At 46.1% G+C, this 23463-nt stretch overlaps 1 protein-coding gene across 2 annotated transcripts; it reads left to right on the top strand.

Moving 5' to 3' along the window:
* Window positions 1-3129: 3129 nt before the first annotated feature.
* LOC310746636 (serine/threonine-protein kinase SBK2-like) lies at window positions 3130-21816 on the top strand. Of its 2 annotated transcripts, XR_014540772.1 has the most exons (5): window positions 3130-3708; window positions 11485-11657; window positions 17269-17471; window positions 18182-20425; window positions 20670-21816. XR_014540772.1 is itself a non-coding variant. In XM_083580616.1 (4 exons), the coding sequence occupies exons 1-4, from the start codon at window positions 3590-3592 to the stop codon at window positions 18737-18739; spliced, it is 1053 nt and encodes a 350-aa protein (XP_083436742.1). In that variant the 5' UTR covers window positions 3130-3589; the 3' UTR covers window positions 18740-21816. The 2 variants fall into 2 exon arrangements, 1 of the variants encoding a protein (XP_083436742.1); XM_083580616.1 differs by having other exon boundaries at window positions 18182-21816.
* Window positions 21817-23463: the final 1647 nt, after the last annotated feature.

The following is a 23463-nucleotide window of genomic DNA, read 5'->3' on the forward strand; positions in this document are numbered from 1 at the left end:
AAATCCTACCATTTATCAATTTTTAGGGTTTTGCCCCCCCCCAATCTATAACAATAGCAACAACCTGAATTTGCTGGTATGCGTATTCCACTCAAAAATACCAGTCATCTATATAAACTAATAGTATACAGAAAGTGTCATTATCTCATCTTTGATCTTCATATTGTTGCACTTTCATCTCACATTTTCCATCTGCCTCCAGCCATTTGGGCAGATGCAGAGAGTGCTGGCAGCACATTGTGTAAGATGTCAGAATGCTGCTTTCCAGCTGCCTCCAGACTGAGGAAATAGTGACAGGATAGCTAGAAGTGCCAAATGAGAGGGAGGAAGGTGAGCAGTGAATATCTAAAAGGCCTAGTTGCTAAGATTATCAGCTGTGCATCCAAATCCTAAATAATCAAGAGCCTAGGCCAAGGCAAGAATAAGAGAGATAGATAAACTAGTGGATATCTTTTCCTTCTCCTTACTATCAAGGCTATAGAGAGAATAAGAGCTATAGATAGACTGGTGGATGTATTTTCCATCTCCTTATTAGTGATTCCAGTTACCACTCATCTGAAACACTCAACACAGGCAACCTTCACAGCTAATATTCTTTCCCTACATTGCATGCCACTTCCAACAGTAAATAAGATGCACTGGGTTTATTTATAATATATATACAGTGGTACCTTGGGTTACATACGCTTCAGGTTAACCCAGCACCTTGGGTTAAGAACTTTGCTTCAGGATGAGAACAGTAATTGCGTAGCGGTGGCGCGGTGGCAGCGGGAGGCCCCATTAGCTAAAGTGGTGCTTCAGATTAAGAACAGTTTCAGGTTAAGAATGGACCTCCAGAATGAATTAAGTTCTTAACACGAGGTACCACTGTGGTTATCTCTCAATTTATCATCCTAGCAACCCTGGGTGGTAGGCTAAGCTGAGAGATAGCGACTAGCTCAGGGGTCAACAAACTTTTTCAGCAGGGGCCCGGTCCACTGTCCCTCAGACCTTGTGGGGGGCCAGACTATATTGTGAAAAGAAAGAAAAGAAGAACGAATTCCTATGCCCCACAAATAACCCAGAGATGCATTTTAAATAAAAGGACACATTCTACTCATGTAAAAATCCACGGGCCAGATTTAGAAGGTGATTGGGCCGGATCTGGCTCCCGGGCCTTAGTTTGCCTACCCATCAACTAGCTCATGGTCACCAAGGGGCTATCCTCCTCTCTTTCCAGGCATGACCCATGATTTAAAGGACCATGTCTGAGCCCTTTTTAAAATCTTGCTCCAGAGTTTTCCCTGTTAAAACCTGCTCTTTAAGCTCAATGAAAGCAGACATAAATCTGTGGAAAACCCGAATTGATGTTTGCTCCAATTCAGCTTTAAAGAGTGGGTTTTCACAGGGAAAGTTCAGAACAAAAAGAGTGAGAGGGTAAAAAACCCTAAAAGAAGTTCATGGTTCTGAACCTGACTTTTCCAAGTCCTACCCTGACACTATACCATGCTGGCTCCATACTGTCTCAGACAACAGAATATGTGATGTATTCAAATAGGTTCAATGCATTGTCCTAAAGAGCTGTTGGGGATGCGGGTGGCATTGTGGGTTAAACCACAGAGCCTAGGACTTGCCAATCAGAAGGTTGGCAGTTTGAATCCCCGCGACGGGGTGAGCTCCCGTTGCTTGATCCCTGCTCCTGCCAACCTAGCAGTTCGAAAGCACGTCAAAGTGCAAGTAGATAAATAGGTACCACTCTGGTGGGAAGGTAAATAGCGTTTCCGTGTGCTGCTCTGGTTCACCAGGAGCGGCTTAGTCATGCTGGCCACATGACCCAGAAGCTGTCTGCGGACAAACGCCATCTCCCTTGGCCTATAGAGCGAGATGAGCACGCAACCCCAGAGTCATCCACGACTGGACCTCATGGCCAGGGGTCCCTTTACCTTTAAAGAGCTGTTAATTAGGAACATTCTATGCAGCTGCAGTATATGAATGTCATTAAAGCTAAAAACCCCCCCAACCAATTAGACTGATTTGCTCAGTAGCTAAACTGAATCACAGTCTTCTGATTTCATTATACTGTATTTTGGTTCACTGAGCTGTTTTTGTTTGTTTCCTGTCAGATAAAGAAACTAGGCCATAATTTAAGGAAGATGAGAGATGCTGATACATTAATAATTTCCCAATCATTTGAATTTTCAAAATATCCAACTATCTTTATTTCTAAGGACACCTTTCAAGACAGAAATGGTCATTAGACCAACAGTACTTACATCTACAGTTCAGTCATATCCCTCTGTTGGACTCTCACTGTTAAATCAAATCACATGAATCATGATCAAGTGAAGGAGAGACTAATCACTTTTAACCTTTGAGTTGTTTTGCATATTGCAAATTCATTGGCCATCACAGCATGGAGAAAGCACAGGGACGTGAAGCACCCTCAGCAATGCTGGGTTCCCTCGTTTTGCCCAAACCACTGAAGTTTTGTCCCATTAATGCGCAAAACACTTGCTGAAATTTCGGAATTCAGCAGATGTTGTTTTCAGGGCTTATTCTGTTGCAGCCAGCCGGCCAGAAGCATGTGATTGAAATCCTCATTTCTCTTGGCTGCAGAGCTTAATCCGAGCTATACTGTTCCTGTTTTGTACAGCAGGACAGCACAGGATTATGTAAAGCGACAAAATAGAAGAGGCTGCTTTTGCATATGCACAGAGTATACTTCACAGCTATCTTTGGTAAAGCAGTAAGAGGCAGGGCTGCTAGCACAGAGGACTGGATTGAACTAGGTACCTCTCACTTATGAGAGTGTGACTTACTTCTCCCTATTCACTCTTTCTGTACAATTCAAAATGATATACATCTCTTTTGTGTACCACCAACTATTGTACTGAACGCACAAAAGTACTCGCTGCTTCATTTTTTCTCTCTAGTGTGGAAGACAATTCATTTCCCTAAGTGAAATATTGGCTTTCGGGGAGGTCCAGACTTTCTTACAAGCCTGGGCTTGCTGTACATGTTACATAAGCTGCACCACCCTGGTTTCCATGGAAACCACCTTTAAGAGGTAGCCAGCTGTTGGCAACCTCAGAACATGGCACAGACATTTGTCACAGCTTACTCTTGCGGGATCCCTTGAACCTTTCAGCTAGCATGAATAGTGTGGAGAGGAGATGGACACATGGGGGGGGGGGTCAGAAAGAGGGAGACCATGATTTCCCCGTCCCCCCTGCTTGTCTGCTTGCTTCTTCTCTCTCTCTCTCCCCCTCCCCATGCAGTGAAGTGACATGGACACAGGATGTCACTGTATCACAACTGCAGCATAAAGGATTATGGGGAATGGCAGAGGACTATGGGAGAGAGGTGAAAGGCCATTGAATCCCCCAGAAACAGGAGCCCAAACTCTTGCTGCGGTTTAGGTATCCTGGCAGATGCCATGGTCTGGGCTGAATGCTGCCGGGTGGAGCAGCCTGCCTGGTATGCTCAACTCTTTCATCTGTCCTAGAGAGATAGATGACACCCTCGCTTGCGCTCCCCCTCTTCAAACTCCAGCTCCATAGGGTGTGTGTGGCACAGGAGAAGAGGCGGAGCGTCACGCTTAGACCCGGTAATGCCTGGCAGACACCCCGGCTGCACTCTGGACAGTTTCACCAGACAGCAGCAGAAGCAAGCAAGTGAGCAAGAGAGAGAGAGACTGGGCACTCCAGAGATCCTTCAGCACAGCAGGAAGTAAGTACCAGGTGGAGTCCGCGGTGCCAGGGTGGGGAACTAGGTCCTGGTGTCAGCTCTGTTACCTGGGCTGCAGACAGCAGAGTCCTGATGGAACAATCTGACAGGTGGCTTCCATTCAAATAACTATGGGTCTGCCTGCTACCCTGGAGCATTCGGACAGTTTGCAAAGGTGTTCTCGGGTATGGAATGCAAGAGAACAGCCCATCTGTCTAAGCCAAAGCCAGAATAAAGGGCAAGAAATAATTATCTACACTGACTAATCAGTACAGAGTGTTCATTCTAAAAAGTGTCCCTGGTTTTTGTTTGGGCGATTGATGTGTGAGGAATTGCAGTGCAGCGCAGCAGAAATGTGCAGGAAGAGGCAGGTGTTAAGGACTAGTGCAATGTGGAATTCTAGCAAAGTGTCCATCGTTTGCCTGCTACTGTTCTCTACTTCTTTCCCACCTCTTTCCAGTTATGTCTTGTACTGTGTATGTTCATGTTGCCACCTCATAAGTGGCTGTCAGTAGCAGGGGTGATGAAATGTGCAGAACATTGATGTCACATTGCACATTATGTTATAGTACATGTCCCCGGGAAGGGAGAAGAACAAATACAAAGGGGCAGCTCAGTGTCCCTTGTGTCTAGTTCCACACTACATTTACTGGCCGAAGTTTCCAATATTTGAGCAAAAACCTCTATAAATCCCAGAGGGGTTTTCTCTCTCATCCAATACTCACAATTAAGGTTTCTTTGCAGTTATCTGATCCATGATGCCCAGTAAGAATACGGTAATATACAGGTGTATGCACCAACAGGAGTGAATGCATCCCCCCCCCCCCGCGCCCTGTGGTTCCTTTCAATCTTTGTTTTTCAAAGGAAACACATACTTGCCTTCATATCCAGCAGTGATCAGTGACAGACTTTGGGTTCTCACATTTCAGCGGCGCCCTGTGCGACGCTAAAGTTCAGCCCCCCCACCTCGCACGCGCCGTTCTACATCATTATTGCAGCGCCCCCTGTTGCATGGTGCCCAGAGCGACCAAACCAGTCATGCTACCCTAAAACCGCCTCTGCAGTGATCACTTATTTATCCCTGTTTCAGGTAGGCTGCATTCCATTTTAATAAAAGTGTCTTGGAAGCTTCCTATTCAAATTTTCCAGCACCTAAAAAAACAGCTTCTAAAAAGTAAAAAAAAAAAAAAGCCCTAGGGGAGTGTGTGTGGCTTTGTGATGTACAAGGGCCAGTCAATTAGCATGGAACACATCTGGTTTGCATTGGTAAACCAATATACAGTAGCAAATTTTCTCTTTAGTTCAGTCCTGTAGGGAAGATTGTGCATCCAGCCAAAACAGGGGCTGTGTTTGCACAGTGTTCTGACTGCTCTAATCAGGTAGGGCTGTGCACAGTCATGTATGAACACATGTAGCTGTCTTATATGCTGTCAGACCATTGGGCCTCTGTAGTCCAATATTATCTACTACAACTGGTAACATTTTATCAAGATCTCAGGCAAATATAATTCATTTCCCTACTTCCCAAGCTTTAAGTGGAGATCATGCACAGTGCACTGCAAGACAAAAAAAAAAACACTTTCACTGAGCTCAGGCCCTCCAAAATAACAGAGGCAATTCAGAACTACTGTTATGCTTATGGTGATGCCTTTTCCCTGCTCGAACCACAGCAGCTTCTTGTCCACAGTGAGCAGATGGCCAGAGTCCTTCATTGTGAGTGGAAAGTACCAGGCTGCTGTCTACAACACACTCCTGCTGCTACAGCTTGTAGCAGTGTAGAAAACTGATAGCTCCTATCCCGTGCATTAGTAAAAAGCACAAAAAATGTTACCAGACATGATGGTTGTATGAACTGGCCTGCACGCAGTTTTAACTGCTATGGGGAGAATGTGTGCTTAAAAGCCTTCTGTGATTGTTCTCTGTGTTTAACTGTATTACTAAACAAGGTCTCTGCACATTCCAACATTGTTGGGGCTTTTTATATAAACAACACACAACTAAATTCCACACAAAAAATGGATTAGTCAACTTCTACATAGAATAAAGCAAATGTTTGCACATCTATTATTATTTTGCATTAAATTCCTCACCAACATGGTGAAAGGGGAAAGCTATGAAAGGCGCTGAATCTCTGAAACCCTGGGAATCCTGCTCAGCCCTTACCCTTGTTTCTGAAATTTCACCAGCTATCTGCAAGCCTACCCAGAACATTAAGGACTAGACACTTACTAGTTCTTACAGGTGGCAGCAGTGGGGCAGAGGACAAGGTGATGGTGGTGGGTGCATGCCTTTTCCTGTTTTGCCTCAAATGGCAAAATGCTCTTCGCTCAGTGGCAGCTTCACAAGCCCTGGCCTAAACTTGCACTTTGTCCTTTAGAAATTACAACAGGAAAGAGGGATACCTATTTACTTGTAATTTTCTTCCTTTGGGCATAAGCAGTGCTTTAAATAAAGAATGTAGTGAGTGTTTCACAGGGAGTTTGAGCTTGTGAAGTTGTTGTTTTCTAAAACCAATTGTTATCACCTAGTAAGCTTAGCTCCTCCTGAATAGTTGTTCCTTAACTGCTAGTATTTCGTTAGAATCAAGGAGGAACTAATGAGAATGAAGGCAAGGCAGGGTAGCCAATTTGCATTGCAAAAAAGAAAGGAAATCACCAAAAAAGAATTGCATAAAAGATACATTAATTTATATGTATTGATGCAAATTTAGAAAATGTTTTCTATAATTTACACAAAATGCATCTCCCTGTATGGTGTGAGGCTGTGGACAGGCTTAGTCTGCTCCCAGGCATTGCTAACCGTTGATGGGCGGCTTCAAGGCACTTGGTTTTCCTTCTTACATTTCTTCATCTTTAAACCAAATGGCCATTCAAACTGAAGAAACACACCTTCATATAGAGAGCTGTCCTTCCAAGAAAGAATTGACCTCTGTAGAGTAGATCATATGGCCATCCAAAGGCAAGGTTTGGAGGTCAGATTTCAAAGCAGGAGGGGAAGCAAAAAGCACAAATGTGAGAGTTGTTGTCTCCTTCAAAAATGGAAGAATAGCCTTATCTTCTGAATCTCTCTGACCTTTCATAGGGTCAGAGGCAGGCTCTGTTCACTTGCGTGAGTAGAAAATTCACCATAGAACTCACATGCCCTTTAAACAAGGAAACAGAATTGCACAGAAATTGTGGTAAAGCATCAAACAGACCAATTGGGTCCACCTTTATTAGCAGTGGGGTAGCAGCAAGGTTTATCCTTGGGCTGCACCTATAGTTAGAGCGAATGAAGGAGAGGAAGAGGGCACTTAATGAAAAGTTTTCCTCTTTTTCGACTAGTGAAAAATGGTCTCTTTTGCCCTGTGCAAACAAATGGTACCTGAGTGAAACAGGCCTCAGATTTGCTCGGTTACCAGGGCAACCGCCTCCCCTTCAGCCCTGCTTTGCGTGCAAGGATTGTCCTGAGAGGCAGATTGGGTTCCTTGCGAGTGTCCAAGCCCACATGATCGATCACAGCCAAGTGGCATGCAGCAGCAGCCGCGAATGGGCGGGCCAAATATTTGTTGCTTTGCCTGTAACTGGAGAGTATTCTGTGAAGTCTTGGTTGGTGTCTCTGCCACTCTTTTGGAAGAGATACAGCCCCGATGGGAGATGAGACTTCCTTCACTTCGCACTGAAGCTTAAGGGAGAGGAGATTTATAGTTAGTAGCAATAAAAACACAGTGAGATATTATTATTAATAATACCTCACTGTGCTTTTATTTACTATTGTAAATAATAATAATAATAATAATCCAATGCTGAGCAAGGGGTGTGTACGAGGGCTGCAGGGGAGAGGAGGGGGTAGTGCTGTTGCACAGCCCTGTGTTTTTACTTTGGGCTTAAAATCATTTGAGGTGGGAAAGCCCATAAACGATGAGTATTTGTACGACGTTTTTATTTTATTTTTCACACAGTGATCTATTTGTGTGAAATTGTCCCTATGCGTGAGGGAAACCAAAAAGTTATTGCATCAGAGGGGTCATAAAATGGATGTGGTACCTTTTCATTCGCTAGGGCTAATAAAAGCAAGACGCCCTACGAGCATGTACAAAATGCCTACTGCTCCCACCACTGAATAACCAACACCAGACCCTACACCACTCATCTAGCTCATCCAGACTTCCAGGCACCCTTGAGCCCTGAGCTTATTTATTTATTTATTTATTTATTTATTTAAGTATCTTTCTCTCTCCCTTTCACATTTGCCTCTGTTTACTGGGCTTATCTCTAGGAGCAGGCTAGGCAGGAGAAGGGAAAAGGAGAGGGTGGTTGGACCTTGCCATGCCCTTTCCCTCTGCCTCTAGAAGCTTGGAAACGGATCTCCAGTGGCTTTAAGAGCGTGTCAATCCCATTTAGGCCCAAATCCCCATGAACTTTCCTAGCCTGTAAGAGAGGACGCTTGGCATGGAATCAGAAGGCAGGCACTCTGGCAGCAGCTAAGCAAAGGGGGCTGCAGGCGACTGTGTCCATCTTCCGTGGGGCACCAGAAATGTAATTTAGAACATGACATAGAGCCAGTCTGCTCACCCGCTAGAACTGGACCGCAAAAAGAGTGTGTAGAAAGAAGTAACCATCAAAGAGATTTTCCATTCTGCCTTCCAGCATTCTAGAGGTCTACACAGTTCTGCAACTGGGACAATGTTTTATAAGTGGAATTAGTTAGGGAGATTGATACACTTTAGCCTTGCTAAATTTGGAATATGTCTGTATGGAGTGGGAGAGGGGAAAGGGACTAGAATCAAAAATTGTGGCTCAAAGAATCTCAGGGATACTACAGAGGCAGTGCATCCAATCTGCTGTAGATGCAACTGTTTCAGCTTGTTTGGCCTGGCCCACTCATAATGTAGACTACGTAGATGGAAACACCAAGCTGTTACAATACATCTACATGCAAGACTCCCCACAGTTGACATGTAAGGATTAAGAGGGCAAAGGATACAATATATGCCCTTTCTAGGGTTAGAGTTGCATCTATGCATATACAGAGTACCTTTGCTTGACTTCCATCATAGATGCTGGATTGGCTCAGCTGAGGGAGGTCTAATACCTCTCTCTTTTTTTGGTAGCCCCAGGTGGGGAGGAGCAGTGGCTGTGTGGAAAAACCTGCCTGGAGAGGAAGAGCAAACTCGGGCTGCTGTTGTGCATCTATCTATCTGCCAGAGACTTGCCCTGAGTTTCTGTATTAAATTTCTTTGATAAATAATTATATTAAATCTATTGTGTGCTTAATTTATATATAATATATATATAAACACATCTGCATATTAAATAATATAAACTATATTGCAAACACTTTAATTAAAAATATAGAAATTTAATTCAGCGTGTGGCTTGCAGGTTCTGTGCTGAAGTGCTCTTGCAGACCACTTCGTCTGAGAGGCTGGACTGCCCTGAGCTAAGAGCAGACGAAGCCCGCAAGGCTCTTAGTCTGAGTACAGAAGGCTAGCTAGTTTAGATGTACTCTGTGTGGCAATTCACAGAAACTAGAATCCATATCCAAACACTGCACTGTGGAAAAGAATGCCAGCTGCTTCTTATGGGATGATCACATGCATTCCTATTTAGTGGATGAGCATGACAACACACACATATGGTTTTATTTATCTGTGTGAAAACTATAAATCCTCTCTCTTTCTCACTCACTCACACACACACACAAAACAACAACAACAACAACAACAACAACAACAACAACACAGAATGAATTATATTAGGAGGTGTTTATAAGTAGCTTGGATTGGCATTATTTCCCCTGGTTCTATATGCTCCTGTTCTGGCAACTAGTCAGGAGGACTTTAAAAGTCTGGCTGTTTGGCAAGCCTAAAATTGCTTCCTGGTGTCCTAAATGAGCAAAAGCATGGAGCTAGGGGCACCTTTTAAGCTATCCATAAAGAGGAACGCATTGCAACTTAACCCACATTTACTATTTTCCCTCAAAACTGCTGAAATTGGATTGAGTGGTTGCGCTGTGCATTCAAACAGATTGTGTGATATGTTGCTGGTCTGATAACTGCATAACTACTTCAGCATCATAATAACAACTCAGTCCAAATCTACTCAGCCCACATGCCTGCCACATCAATATGGATGTGTGAATGAATTTACCTTCAGTTAGGGCTAGAGTGCCTAGTCAAATAGATTAATCCATCAAAACGTTTTGACTGACGAAAAGGTGTCCTGAATTACTCAGGTAGTGGGATTTTTTTTTTAAATGTAAGTACTTAAGTGCAGATGATGTCTTGAAAGAGGTGGCTCCTCCTGTGTGAAAGAGAAGAGGAAGGATGCCCTTTCAAGATGATGTTTTCTGAATGAATTGTAAGACTGATACCACCTTCAACTGAAAGGACTTCTTTCTACTTTTCCTTCTGAGAGGTAATTCCTTTCGAAAGAATTCAGCCCAGAAATATCATCTAAGTGGAGAGCTAAAGCATGCTTTAAAAAAAGCAACTGGACCCTGGAGACATGGGATGGAACTGGGAATTAACAATGTGCAACATTCAGATGTGGACATTGGGGGACAGGGGCAGGGAACTCAAATTTAGGTTGAAATTACACAGTATGTAGGTTTCTGCTCCGTGGTTGCCCCAAGGCCATCTGGACCAATTCATACTTTTCATGGTGTATAAAGAGTGCCAGGCATGTGTGTTCTTCTGTTTCAAGGTCACTGAAAGGTTTCCAGGGTATCTGAACACCCTGGGGAGCTGCGGGGAAGCAAAGAAAGGCAAAGTCTCATCCTAGAGACCTTTTGGAGCTATAGGATGGCTCTGTTTATTGCCTTGGCCCAAGAGACACCAAATAGTGAGGAGAATGCGTCATGTTGAGGGGGAAGAGGGGAGGTAATTGACTTCCTTCCCTGTTCTGCAAATGGGACTTGAGATTGGTGGGTGGTGAGGGCACATCTGCATGGTAGGGAACCATTACCAACCTTCTTGCAATCTGAAACAAACTCCTGGGACATTAAGTGCAGGAGAAACTAGTCCTTGGAAAAATGAGGAATTTTTGAGAACCCAGCAAAAAGTAAAAAAAAGTTTGGGCAATATGAGTGACCATACCTCCATAGGAGTGCCATTAGATGCTCTCTCCCTCCCCACCAGGAAAGAAGGAGTGAGTGAAGATCTGCAACAGGAACAAGTGGGGAATAAAGATCTACCTCAGGACCTGCTGCTCCTGTGGATCCTGCTGCCTGAGGTGGTCACCTCACTTTGCCTCATGGGTGGGCTGGCCCTGCTGCTTGGACCATCTGAAGAGATATTTCAAGTAACAAGAACAACAATTTTTTTATTTGTACCTCGCTCTTCTGACTGGGGTGCCATTAAAAAAACAAAACAAATCACCTTGGTTAGGACTATAGTGGTACCTCGGGTTAAGTACTTAATTCATTCCAGAGGTCTGTTCTTAACCTGAAACTGTTCTTAACCTGAAGCACCACTTTAGCTAATGGGGCCTCCTGCTGCCGCTGAGCCGCAGGGCAGAAATTTCTGTTCTTATCCTGAAGCACTATTTCTGGGTTAGCGGAGTCTGTAACCTGAAGCATATGTAACCTGAAGCGTATGTAACCCGAGGTACCACTGTAATTTTGTTTGCTACATTTGGATTTCTTGTGCTGTTTGGTTGTTTTCAATCACTTGTGACTCAGGAGAATTGAAATGTTATATATTCGTATATATGTAGAGAACTGGCTTTCTGCTGTCCTCCCCTGCCCAACGCAATTCATTTCAAGCTGTACTTAGCAATTTCTTCCTGTTTCTTGCAGCTTGGTCATGGACCTGTCCTCAGGCATGGAGGCCCAAGCTCTCCTAGAAGACATGTTGGAAATCACGTCCCAGAGTTTGGTGCACATGGAGGTGTCTGAGCACTACCACATCATCAAGGAGTTGGGCAAGGGGAAATATGGGCAGGTGGTGCTGGTGACTCACAGGAAGAGAGGTAAGGGTGGATTGCCTTGTGTGCTCTGGCAACTCCACTCACCAACAGGCTGTTTACATTGAAAGGGCAACTAGGGATGAGAATACTTCAGTGGCCAGGTGTGCCACTGGAGAAGGTTGGACCACTTGCCATAACCAATGGGTGTGGTAACAATTTCAAATTACTATGTGTGATCTGTGGTCAGCCAGTCATGGACAGTGGTCATGGACAGAACAGTGGTCATGGACACAGCAGTGGTCATGGACAGAACTGGCCATTTTTTTAAAAAAACAACAACAACCCACTCTATTCAGTCACTCGTTTCATTCATTTATTAAACTTATGAATCGCTTGTCACCTGAAGGTCCCCAAGTGGGTGACAAGACCTCTACTGTGGGCATTTGGTGCGAAAAAATTTATCATTGCCTGTGGAGGCATTCACCTTCCATCTTGTGACCGTAGAAAGAGTGCCCAAACAATTTCAAACAAACTCCACATATCAAGCAACATTCTTGACCCAGCTCTTAGTGGTTTCACTGAAGCCCATTTTAATGAAAATATCATTGTGAATGTAGTCCTTACAACTTGTCTTGTGCCTAAAAGATTTATGGGCCCCAAAAAGAATGAATGGGACTGATTCTCCCCAATTCTGAAATTCAGAATTAACAGCATAATCCTACCCGCGTCTATTCATAAGAAAGTTAGGTAAAGGTAAAGGGACCCCTGACCATTATGTCCAATTGTGACCGACTCTGGGGTTGCGGCACTCATCTTGCTTTATTGGCTGAGGAAGCCGGCTGAGGAAGCTTCCGGGTCATGTGGCCAGGATGACTAAGCCACTTCTGGTGAACCAGAGCAGCGTACGGAAACGCTGTTTACCTTCCCGCTGGAGCGGTACCTATTTATCTACTTGCACTTTGACGTGCTTTCGAACTGCTAGGTTGGCAGGAGCACGGACCGAGCAACGGGAGCTCATCCCGTCGTAGGGATTCAAACTGCCGACCTTCTGATCGGCAAGTCCTAGGCTCTGTGGTTTAACCCACATCAAATGGGACTTACTCCCAGGTCAATGGGGCTAAGAACCCCCTTCAATGCAGGAATTTTATCTAAAGCATCCATGACAGAAGGCCATCCAACCTCTGCTTAATAACCGCCAATGAAGGAGAGTCCATTACCTTCCGAGGCAGTCCAGCAGCCACTGTCCAGCAGCGCTTACTGTCAGAAAGTTTTCCCTGATGTTCTCCAAGAATTCTCAGAGATTATAGACAGAGGCTCTGAGATTACACCTGCAAGCTCTTTTAGTATGATTGGGTGCAGCTCATCAGGCTCTAGATAGATAGGATGATGTAATGGTTATATGGGGTTGTTCGTGCGTAAGTAGCCGCCACTCCTGGCTAGGTAGCCTGGTTAAACCTTTCCTGGCTGGACAGCCATTCACTTCGTGGCTGTTCAGTCGCTAGCAGAATCCGTCAGTGGGTGTTTCTTGAACCTCTTCCAGCAAAGAAGTTATTTGATGCCAAGTAGCCACCTACTCTCCCTGCGTGGAAGTCTTCTGCGCAGGGTGGGTGTGGGCAGCGGAGGACCCGTGCTCTCCTCGCTGGTCTCCTGCGAGGAGTCCTGGAGCCTCCTCTCCGCTTCCCCCATTGGCCCCCCTCTATCCCTGGTGTTACGCTGATTTTCTTCCCCAGCCGGAGAGCTGCCTCTTCTCCCTGCTTGGCCCTTCTCCAGCATCGCTTGGGAGCCTTGCCTCCGCCTCTCGCTCCGATGTCAGTTCCCTGACACCAACCTCCCCCCCAGAACCCCCTCCACCCCCGGTCTGACCTTTCGATCCAACTTCGTCCCTTTCCTCGGCCGACGATGCGGGGAATCCCCGGAAGGAGCTGTCGCCATCCTCAGAGGATTCAAAACCCACTTCCCACCTGCTCCGATCTCTTCCCGCGGGGTGGGCCTCCCAGTCTGATTCCTCTTCCTCTGACGCCTCTCCTCCCTCCTCTTCGGAGGCAGGAAAACCCACAAAATCCTCTTCATCGTCTGTGGTTCCAAATTGCTCCTCCCAGAATCTCGCTAGTGGTTTAGGTTTATCTGGGAACAGGCTGTGGAACTCCTCCACAAGATACCCGTCATTGATAGCCTCCGCAGGAACCCACGTGTTTTCTGACCCGGGTTCTCCCTCCCAAGCTACCAAGTACTCCACCTGGCGCCCTCGCCACCTTGAATCGAGTATTTCCGTGGCTTGGTTGTGGTGTTCCCTCTCCTCTACCTGCGGGTGTGTGGTGACTTCTCCCTCTCGCCCCGGGAATTCCTGCCCCTCCCTGTACGGTGAGAGTAGGGACCTATGGAACACCGGGTGTATCTTCATGCTGTCGGGCAGCTTGAGCTTGAATGCCACGGGGTTCACCTGCTGTGTTACCTCAAAAGGTCCCAGCCGCCTTGGCTGCAACTTCTTGCACCCTCCCTTAAAGGGTAACCCTTGGGTTGACAACCACACCTGGTCTCCCACCCGTATGGTCTCCCCTTCCCGACGGTGCTTGTCTGCCTGCCTCTTGTAAATTTCCTTGGCCCGTTCCAAGTTCATCTTAAGTTGTTGGTGCAAGGCCTCCATTTCTTCCACAAACTGCTCTGCCGCAGGTACACTCCACACTTCCTCCCCACTCCCCGGGAAGGCCCTGGGGTGACACCCATAATTGGCCATGAACGGGCTCATTCCCGTGGACACATGTTCAGCGTTACTGTACGCAAATTCAGCCAGCGCTAGTTTCTCTACCCAATCGTTCTGTCTCTCGCTGACGTAGCAGCGTAGGTATTGTTGGAGTATACTGTTCGCTCGTTCCGCTTGCCCGTTGGTTTCCGGGTGTCTCGCCGTTGAGAAGCCCACCTCGACCTGCAGCAAGCTCATGAGCTTCCTCCAGAACCGGGAAGTAAATTGTTTCCCGCGATCTGAGATGACCCTCGAGGGAGCCCCATGCAGCCTGAAGATGTGATCCACAAACAACCTGGCTGTTTCCTCTGCCGTCACCGCATGCGAGCAAGCTATGAAATGGCACATTTTTGTCAGTAGATCGACTACTACCATGACTGCTGTCTTCTCCCTTGATTTGGGCAAATCTGTCATAAAATCGATGGATACCACCTCCCAGGGTCTTCCAGGCGTGGGTAAGGGTTCCAGTAACCCTGCGGGGGCAGCCCTCTCCCCCTTTGCTCTCTGGCAGCGGTCGCACCCCCGTACATATTCCCGTACATCTTCCCTTACCCTTGGCCACCAGAACTGCCTGGTGACAAGCAACATGGTTTTGTGTTGACCAAAGTGCCCCGCTGTTGGGTTGTCGTGGAGTTGTTTGAGTACCCTTCCCCTCAAGGTCTCCCCCGGTACGTACAGCGCCCCCTTGTAGTACAGTAGCCCTTCCTTTTCCTCAAACCCTCCATGGTTTTCCCTTCTGTCTCGGAGTTCCCTGATTTTACTTTGAGCGAATTCGTCGTTTCTAGTTAGCCCGGCCAGTTCTCGTTTCCCAACCAACACTCCCCCCACACACCCATCAGTTCTCGGGGAACACATGTCTGACTTCCGGCGGTCCCTCTCCTTCCATGTACTCCGGCTTCCGGGAGAGAGCATCTGCTCTTACGTTTTCCTCTCCCGGCACGTACCGGATCTCGAAGGAAAACTTGGAGAACTCCTGGGCCCATCGAATCTGTCTCTGGTTGAGTACTCATGCAGTCCTCCAGTATTCCAAGTTCTTGTGATCCGTACACACCTGGATCTTGTGCTGCGCCCCTATTAGCAGATGTCTCCATCGTTGAAATGCTGCATAAATTGCTAGCAGTTCACGGTCATACAGCGTGTAGTTTTGCTCCGACTTGCTCAGCTTCCTCGAGAAAAAGGCGCACGGCCTCCAGCTCTGCTGGGCCTCTGGCTGCAACAGTACCGCTCCGATGGCTCGGTCTGATGCGTCGGTCTCCAGCCTCATTGGCTTCTGCAGATCCATGTGCAGGAGTTGCTCTTCCGAAGCGAACGCCTTCTTCAGTCTTTCAAAGGATTGCTGGGCACTTTCTGTCCAGACGAACTTCTTTTTGCTACTGAGATAATCTGTGATGGGCGCTGTCAAGTGGGTGAAGTTCTTGATGAACTTCCTGTAGAAGTTGCTGAACCCTAGGAACCTCTGCACGTCCTTCCGGGTTTTGGGGGCCTTCCATTCCAGCACCGCCTGCACCTTGCTTGGGTCCATAGCTAGGCCCTTGTCTGACAACTTGTACCCCAGAAACTCGACTTCTCTGGCATGAAATTGACATTTTTCCAGCTTGACCCACAACTGGTGCTTCTGCAGTCTCTTTAGCACTTCCCTGACGTCTCTGACATGTTGCTTCTCATTGTCCGAATAGATTAAGACGTCATCCAAGAAGGCTACACAGTTCTTGTACAGCAGGGACCCCAACACGTGGTGCATGAAAGCTTGAAAGCAGGCGGAGCCCGACTGTAATCCAAATGGCATAACTAAGTACTCAGAGGCCCCCAGGGGGGTGAACATTGTGGTTTTCCATTCGTCCCCTTCCCTCATCCTAATCAAATTGTATGCTCCCCTGAGGTCCAGCTTGGTAAAAATTTTCCCCTGCCTCACCCGTGTTAAAATGTCGTCAATCCTGGGCATTGGGAAGGTCACGGGTTCTGACACCAGGCCCCTGTAGTCCACAACGAGCCTGGGCTGATTACTATCCTTTTTGTCCACAAAGAACACCGGACTGCCCCCCACCGCCTTTGATTCTCTTATGAAACCTCTTTTCAGGTTCTTGTCAATAAATTCCCGCAACTCCTGCATCTCCCTGTCCGACATGGCATACAGTTTACCCACCGGCAGCTGAGCCCCTGGGAGTAAGTTGATCTGGCAGTCAAAGGGCCTATGGGGGAGTAGTCTATCCGCCTCCTTCTTGCTGAAGACCTCCTGCAGGTCAGCATATTGTGGTGGCACCTCCCCTTTTGGCTCCACAGCCATCCCAGCCACCCTGGCCACGGTCATCCTTGGGTTTTCCCCCCCAGACAGTGTTCCAAGCAGTAAGCTGACCCAAAGGTGACCGTCCGCTGATGCCATGCCACTACTGGATCATGTAGTGCCAGCCAGCTCATCCCTAATATTATTGGGGGTCCTGCCAGTGTGGCTACGTGAAAGGCAATGGTCTCGGTGTGCCTGGAAACCCTCATTCTCATTGGTGGGGTCTGGTGCGTCACTTCCCCTCCCAGAAGTTCCCTGCCATCAATGGTGGTCACTTGCAAGGGAAAATCCAGGGGCAGCAAGTGGAGTTGGTTCTCTAGAGCGAAGTCTTTACTGAAGAAATTGCAGGAGCTGCCTGAATCCAGCAGCCCCTTCACCTTGACTGGGTGCCCAGTCAAGGCGCACGGCCTCCAGCGCACGGCCTCCTGGCTGCAAAAGTACGCACGAGCAACCCCTAAAACCATTACAAGTGCTATATATTAAAGAGACTTCACTTTACTTGATTTGATTGTTAGATGTAATTCCTCTCCTCCCACTATCCAACTATATATATAACACTACGTTTCAGTTGTCTGTTGTGGAAATACATTTACTGTTATTGGAGTAGTATTATCTCAATGTCTCATTCACTTTTGTATCTCAACCTCCCTCAGGGACCCCTATGGCTCTCAAGTTGCTGCCTAAGGCGAGCACTAAACTGGAGAATTTCTTGTATGAATACTGTGTGGCCCTCTCACTCTCCACACACCCTGCCATCGTTGGAATGTTTGGCATCGCCATAGAGTCCAGCCAGCACTATGGTTTTCTCTATGAGGCAGCCTTGCACAAGGACCTCATCTCTATTATCAAGCCCAAGGTAAGGCATATACACGCACATCCAATGCAAAGCTTAGCTCCCAGCACCCCACGCCCGGGTCTCCTCAGGGAGGAAGGGCAGGATAGAAATACAGTCATACCTTGGATCCGAATGCCTTGGTACTCGGATGTTTTGGCTCCTGAATGTCGTAAACTCAGAAGTGAGTGTTCTGCTTTGCGAATGTTCTTTGGAACCCGAATGTCTGACGAGGCTTCCGCGGCTTCCAATTGGCTGCAGGAGCTTCTGAATGTTTTGGAAGTTAAACAGATTTCTGGAACTGATTCTGTTCGACTTCCAATGTATGACTGTATAATGAAGGAATGAATAATTGGCTTCAGCTAGGAATTCTACCAACACATACGTGGTTTTATTTCTGAAATTGTGAAATGGCTGTTAATTAAACAAATTACAGCAGGATTCTAAAACAAAACAAAAAAAAATCCATAGATTAAACAAAAGCAGCGGGGCAAAGCCTTTTGAAGCTTGCAGCTGAATGTGTCTTGAGATATTTTAACATGGGTTGATGTGGTCATGGTGGCATCACAGAGAGAAAGGAAATGTGATGTTTATTTTTAAATGCCGGTTGAGATTTTGTGGCTTTATTCAAGAGCAGAAAAGGGCTTGTGTTTCAGTGGCAGAGCCTAAATGCTTATGAGGAAGTGAGGAGACCCGACATGATAAAAACACGTGCCTTTCTCTTCTCTGACCAGGCTGGCATCCCTGAGCCAGCAGCCAAGCTCTGTGCCAAACAGCTGGTGAGTGCACTGGACTTCATCCACAGCCGGGGCCTTGTCTATCGAGATGTCAAGCCTGAGAACATCCTCCTTTTCGATCGCCATTGCCACTGCATCAAACTGACAGATTTCGGCCTGACGCGGCCCCAGGGCACCCTTCTGCGCCTGGTGGTTGGGATCATCCCTTACACTGCACCCGAGCTGAGCCGTGGCACTGGCGACTCCCCAGGCCTGCCCATCGACGCCAGCCTGGATGCCTGGGCCCTTGGAGTGCTGATCTTCTGCCTGCTCACCGGCTACTTCCCTTGGGAGAAGACGTTGCCTGAGGATTCCTTCTTTGATGACTTTGTGATATGGCAACAGTCTGGCTTAGACGAAGACTTGCCATATCACTGGCGCCCTCTGTCGCCAGATGCCGTCGCCATGTTGCGGAGCCTCCTGGCTCTGGAGCCCACAAAGCGCGGTCCCATCCGCCGGGTACTCAGCTACCTTGACCGGCCATGGCGAGCAGAAGTGGCGGCCAAAGACCCGTAGCGCAATAAAGCAGAGCAGGAATCCGGTTTATGAGGCTGGGGAGAGAAAAGCACTAAGCAACTCATCCGAATACAAAGATACTTGCAGGAATTCAAATGTTACGTGCTCTCGGCTGGGTTATTTCACAACATTCCCCAAGGAACGTAACACTGGACATTCAGATTTCAGGAGGAGACAAAATGTGTATTCTGTATGCCGTGTGTCTGATATTCTGGCACTCTTAGTGGCTAAGCATCCTTGTGCTAAGAACAGACTCATCGTATATCCCCAAAGGTAAACTCATTTTTCCACAGGCTGCAGAAGCTGATATTGCCCACCTTCTGCCCATCTTCGTCACATCATTTGGGAAAGGCTTGGCATTCCTTGGATGCGAGGAATGTTAAAGGCTTTTAAGGACATTTACAGTTTCAAACTTTCATAGTTGCAACCATACATAAACCTTTATCATGTACACATGGTATCTTTAATTTCATTATCTGTATAGTTTTCATGCTCCGAATTGAGTCTCACTGTTCTCTGAGGGCTCATTCACACTTCTACTTATCCTGCGCATTGGAAAGCATGGGTCCTAGTGGCTTCCCACTTGTCCCATGTTTTCTAGGCACAGCTCTGAGTGGTTTTGTACCACTGCTTTCCTGAGGAAACCTGCTCTTTAGCACTGAATTGGAGCAAACGTCAGTCCAGAGAAAACCCGATTGATGTTTGTTCTGATTCAGCAGTAAACAGTGGGTTTTCCCCAGGGAACATCGCAGGGAAGCGGAAATGTGGATGAGCCCTGAGTGTACAGTGGCAAAAGTTTTAGGCTGCCAGCCAGGTTCACATTTCACCTGAGTCCACTAGGTGTCCTTAAGAAAGCTTTTAGTGTCTACAATATAGGAATCTAATACAGTACTAGTCTATCTTTGACAGGCTGCTGTAGGGATTGTTGAAATACTGGGATGGATCCAGACTAACTTAGTTGCACTCAGGCCCCATTGAAATCAATGTGGAAAATTAAGTCATGGTTTCACTTAAGTCTTGCTGATTTCAGTGATATGCATAACTTCTTTTAAAGAAAGAAGGAAAAGGCCTAAGAGCAAAACTCAGTTGAACGCACTTTTCTCAAGATACTGGTTCTACTGTTTCTCTCCCTACTTCTTTTAAAGATTCCTTACAGCAAAATGTTTTTTCCAGTAACTAGTCATAGTAAGCTATGCGGCCTGCATTTAAGACAGTGGTGCCCTGTCTTGATTCGTGCTCTATATTTCACACTGCAGTTAGTACCTCATAAAAGAGGTACTAATTTTACCACAATGTCCCTTACTGCTGCGAATGACCTTTGGGTAAATGTTTCGCAACCCTCTTCCTCTTTCCGTTTATCACAGATAGCATTTTTAAAGTTTGAAAGCAGAAGGCATCCACAAATCAACCAGTTGCTCAGGTACCCCATTTCCATTGCCTCCACCACCGTCCACTGCCTGCCAACCTTATCCAACATTAAGTAGACATCTTCCCTGACTATTTTATATCCCCGATATGTGTTCCCCACTTTGTATAAAGAGATCTGGATCACCTACTATAGTTAGTGATGTGGATTCCATTTGTGTGCACTTTTCTATTTCTTTCTTTCTTTTTAAAAAAAAGATATATAACATACCCAGCAGCTCATTTGCAAGGAAGAAAGACACAATTACACAACATACAGTGGTACCTCGGGTTACATATGCTTCAGGATACATACACTTCAGGTTACAGACTCCGCTAACCCAGAAATAGTACCTCGGGTTAAGAACTTTGCTTCAGGATGAGAACAGAAATCGTGCTCCGGCAGCGTGGCGGCAGTGGGAGGCCCCATTAGCTAAAGTGGTGCTTCAGGTTAAGAACAGTTTCAGGTTAAGAACGGACCTCTGGAACGAATTAAGTACTTAACCTGAGGTACCACTGTATAGAGAAAGAAAGAGATGATGGAAAATTTTAAAATAGACTATTGGGATGGAATCAAAAGGTGATGAGCAGTGCTTTTTTTCTATTAAAAAAAAGGTGCCAGTACTCACCATGAAGTTGTTACAGTAAGTGCCACACTTTTTAACAACAAAAAAGAGGTGTTGGTATTGTGTACCCTTGAGTACCCCCTGGAAAAAAAAGCACTGGTGTTGATGTCAATTATGTTCCAGCATTCAGCTAATTTCTCATCACTAATGCACATAGAATGCATAACTAGAAATATCAGCAAATTTCTTTGTCCCATCAATTTCTGTGCTGTGATAAAGTTCTGTTGTTCTAATGGAATAATCGCCATATTGTAAATCTTCACTCACTACTGTCCTTCCCCTGTTCCCCCACGGGTACATTTAAAATATTTTGTGCGCTCCTCAAATTATCTAATTTCTAGAGGGCAAATACATTTGTAAACACATTTATGGTGCAAACAGCAATGATAACCAAATGTATTTATTAAGACCAACTAAAAACCCGAAATAAAAAGAGTTTTGCAGGATCAGACCAAACACCTTTCTCACAGCATCCCATTTCTCACAGTGGGCAACTGGATGCCAATGGTGATGGTCCTTTACATTAGCAAAGCTGGGGATTAATTTTAGATGGGTGCTGGGAATTTAAGTGCTCATCTAAAATGCATATCCATTGTATTTATTTATACCTTATAAGGGACTCTGCTAGAAACAGTGCTAGAAATAGATTAGAATAATTGTTGGCTTTTATTAAAGTGTTTTAAGACCTCTTTCACCCCAGCATGCCCTTCTGCATCTGAGATCTTACTTCTTCGGGCCCGCAAGGCTCATAGTCTGAGTACAGAAGGCTAGCTAGTTTAGATGTACTCTGTTTGGCAATTCACAGAAGCTAGAATCCATATCAGGCACCATCTAACATAATCAAATCTGTATGATGTATGTCCCCTGTATGCCCCCAACTACAACAACTACAGCATTGGGCTTTTCATATTGCCTAAATACATCTTCCCTCCTCTTGTTTTAAATTATTTTGCTTAACATGTATGCACAAGAAGAATTATGATGAACACAAAAGTTTGTACACTTCTTTGTGACTTCTTAGCTAGTCCTAATAAAAGTATGATGATACTGCTGCAGTTTGAATTTTTTCTAGTGGACTGACATGGCTGCCCACAAGTTAATTTGTTATATAGGTACTCCTGTCATGGAGCCCTGGTTGCTCAGGTAACCACAGGGAGTGTACAGGCAGGTGGAAGTCTAGCTCACATCAAGTCTTCAGTATGAACATGCAGAAAGGCAAGTGATGGAGCACAGAATCTGAGCCCCACCCACTTGTCAATTCAGCACTCAATGGGTACACATTCCTTGGCCAATGGTTGACCAGTTTTAATCCAAAAGGGCTGTCTTACTCATTTGTGACATTTCCAACATGGAAGCAGGAACTTTGGGATGAGACTTTGAATGGTGGAAGCTCAAAGTATGAGCTACCTTTAAATAGGTTGGCCCTATTGGGAGTTGGGCCAGAACCACTTTGAGCTGGATGTGACTCAGAATGTGGTTCACACTTGGCCTCTTCCCTCCCTGTCACTCCCCCCCCCCGCAAATAGCATCATGAGGGGAGCAGCAGGATAAGAGTTGGGGAAGGTCCTTTTAACACTGGAAGCATACCCTCCAACATTTCTCCAGTGAAAATCGGAGGAGGTCACTTCCAACTCTACAATTCCATGATTAATAACAATAATGTTATTATTTATACCCCACCCATCTGACTGGGTTGCCCAGCCACTTCCAACATATATACAAACATATTAAACATCAAACATTAAAAACTTCCCTATACAGGGCTGCCTTCAGATGTCTTCTAAAAGTTGTATAGTTACTTATCTCCTTGGCTTGAGGGGGTATGTGGTTCACATAACTTTGTAACCTTCAACATCTCTCCAGTGAAAATAAAAGGTAAGGGTAAAGGTACCCCTGCCCGTACGGGCCAGTCTTGACAGACTCTAGGGTTGTGCGCTCATCTCACTCTAGAGGCCAGGAGCCAGCGCTGTCCACAGACACTTCCAGGTCACGTGGCCAGCGTGATGAAGCTGCTCTGGCGAACCGGCACCAGAGCAGCACACGGAAACGCCGTTTACCTTCCCGCTATAAAGCGGTACCTATTTATCTACTTGCACTTAAGGGTGCTTTCGAACTGCTAGGTGGGCAGGAGCTGGGACCGAACGACGGGAGCTCACCCCGCTGTGGGGATTCGAACCGCCGACCATGCGATCGGCAAGTCCTAGGCACTGAGGTTTTACCCAGTGAAAATACACGTTATCGTTTACCCTGGTTGTAGTGCACTCCCACTGCTGGTGTTTGAAGCCGTTAGCCACAATCCACGTATATGCTGTAGTTTCTTTGATGTACTTCTTTTTTTAAAAAAAGCCTCCCTTCCCCATGTGACCAAAGTAATCTCCTGCTTCTATTAAAACCAACATTGACATGGTTTGAAATTAATGAGTTTAAGGCGATAGCAAGTTTGGCCCTCATCCAATTCCAAATAGGGCCAGCCTATTTGAAGGTGGGGGGAGTCATTCCTGGGCATTATTAGCCAAAGGTCAAATTCACACCATACATTTAAAGCACTATGGCACCACTTTAAACAACCATGGCTTCCTCCGAAGAATCCTGGGAAGTGTAGTTTGTTAAGGGTACTGAGAGTTGTTAGGAGACCTCTGCTCCACTCCCAGAACTACAATCCCCAGTGTTCCCTGGGAAGAGGAAGCGCTTGTT

This window comes from Podarcis filfolensis (genome assembly GCF_964270895.1).
Source record: "Podarcis filfolensis genome assembly, chromosome: 13".
Lineage (NCBI taxonomy): Eukaryota > Metazoa > Chordata > Lepidosauria > Squamata > Lacertidae > Podarcis > Podarcis filfolensis.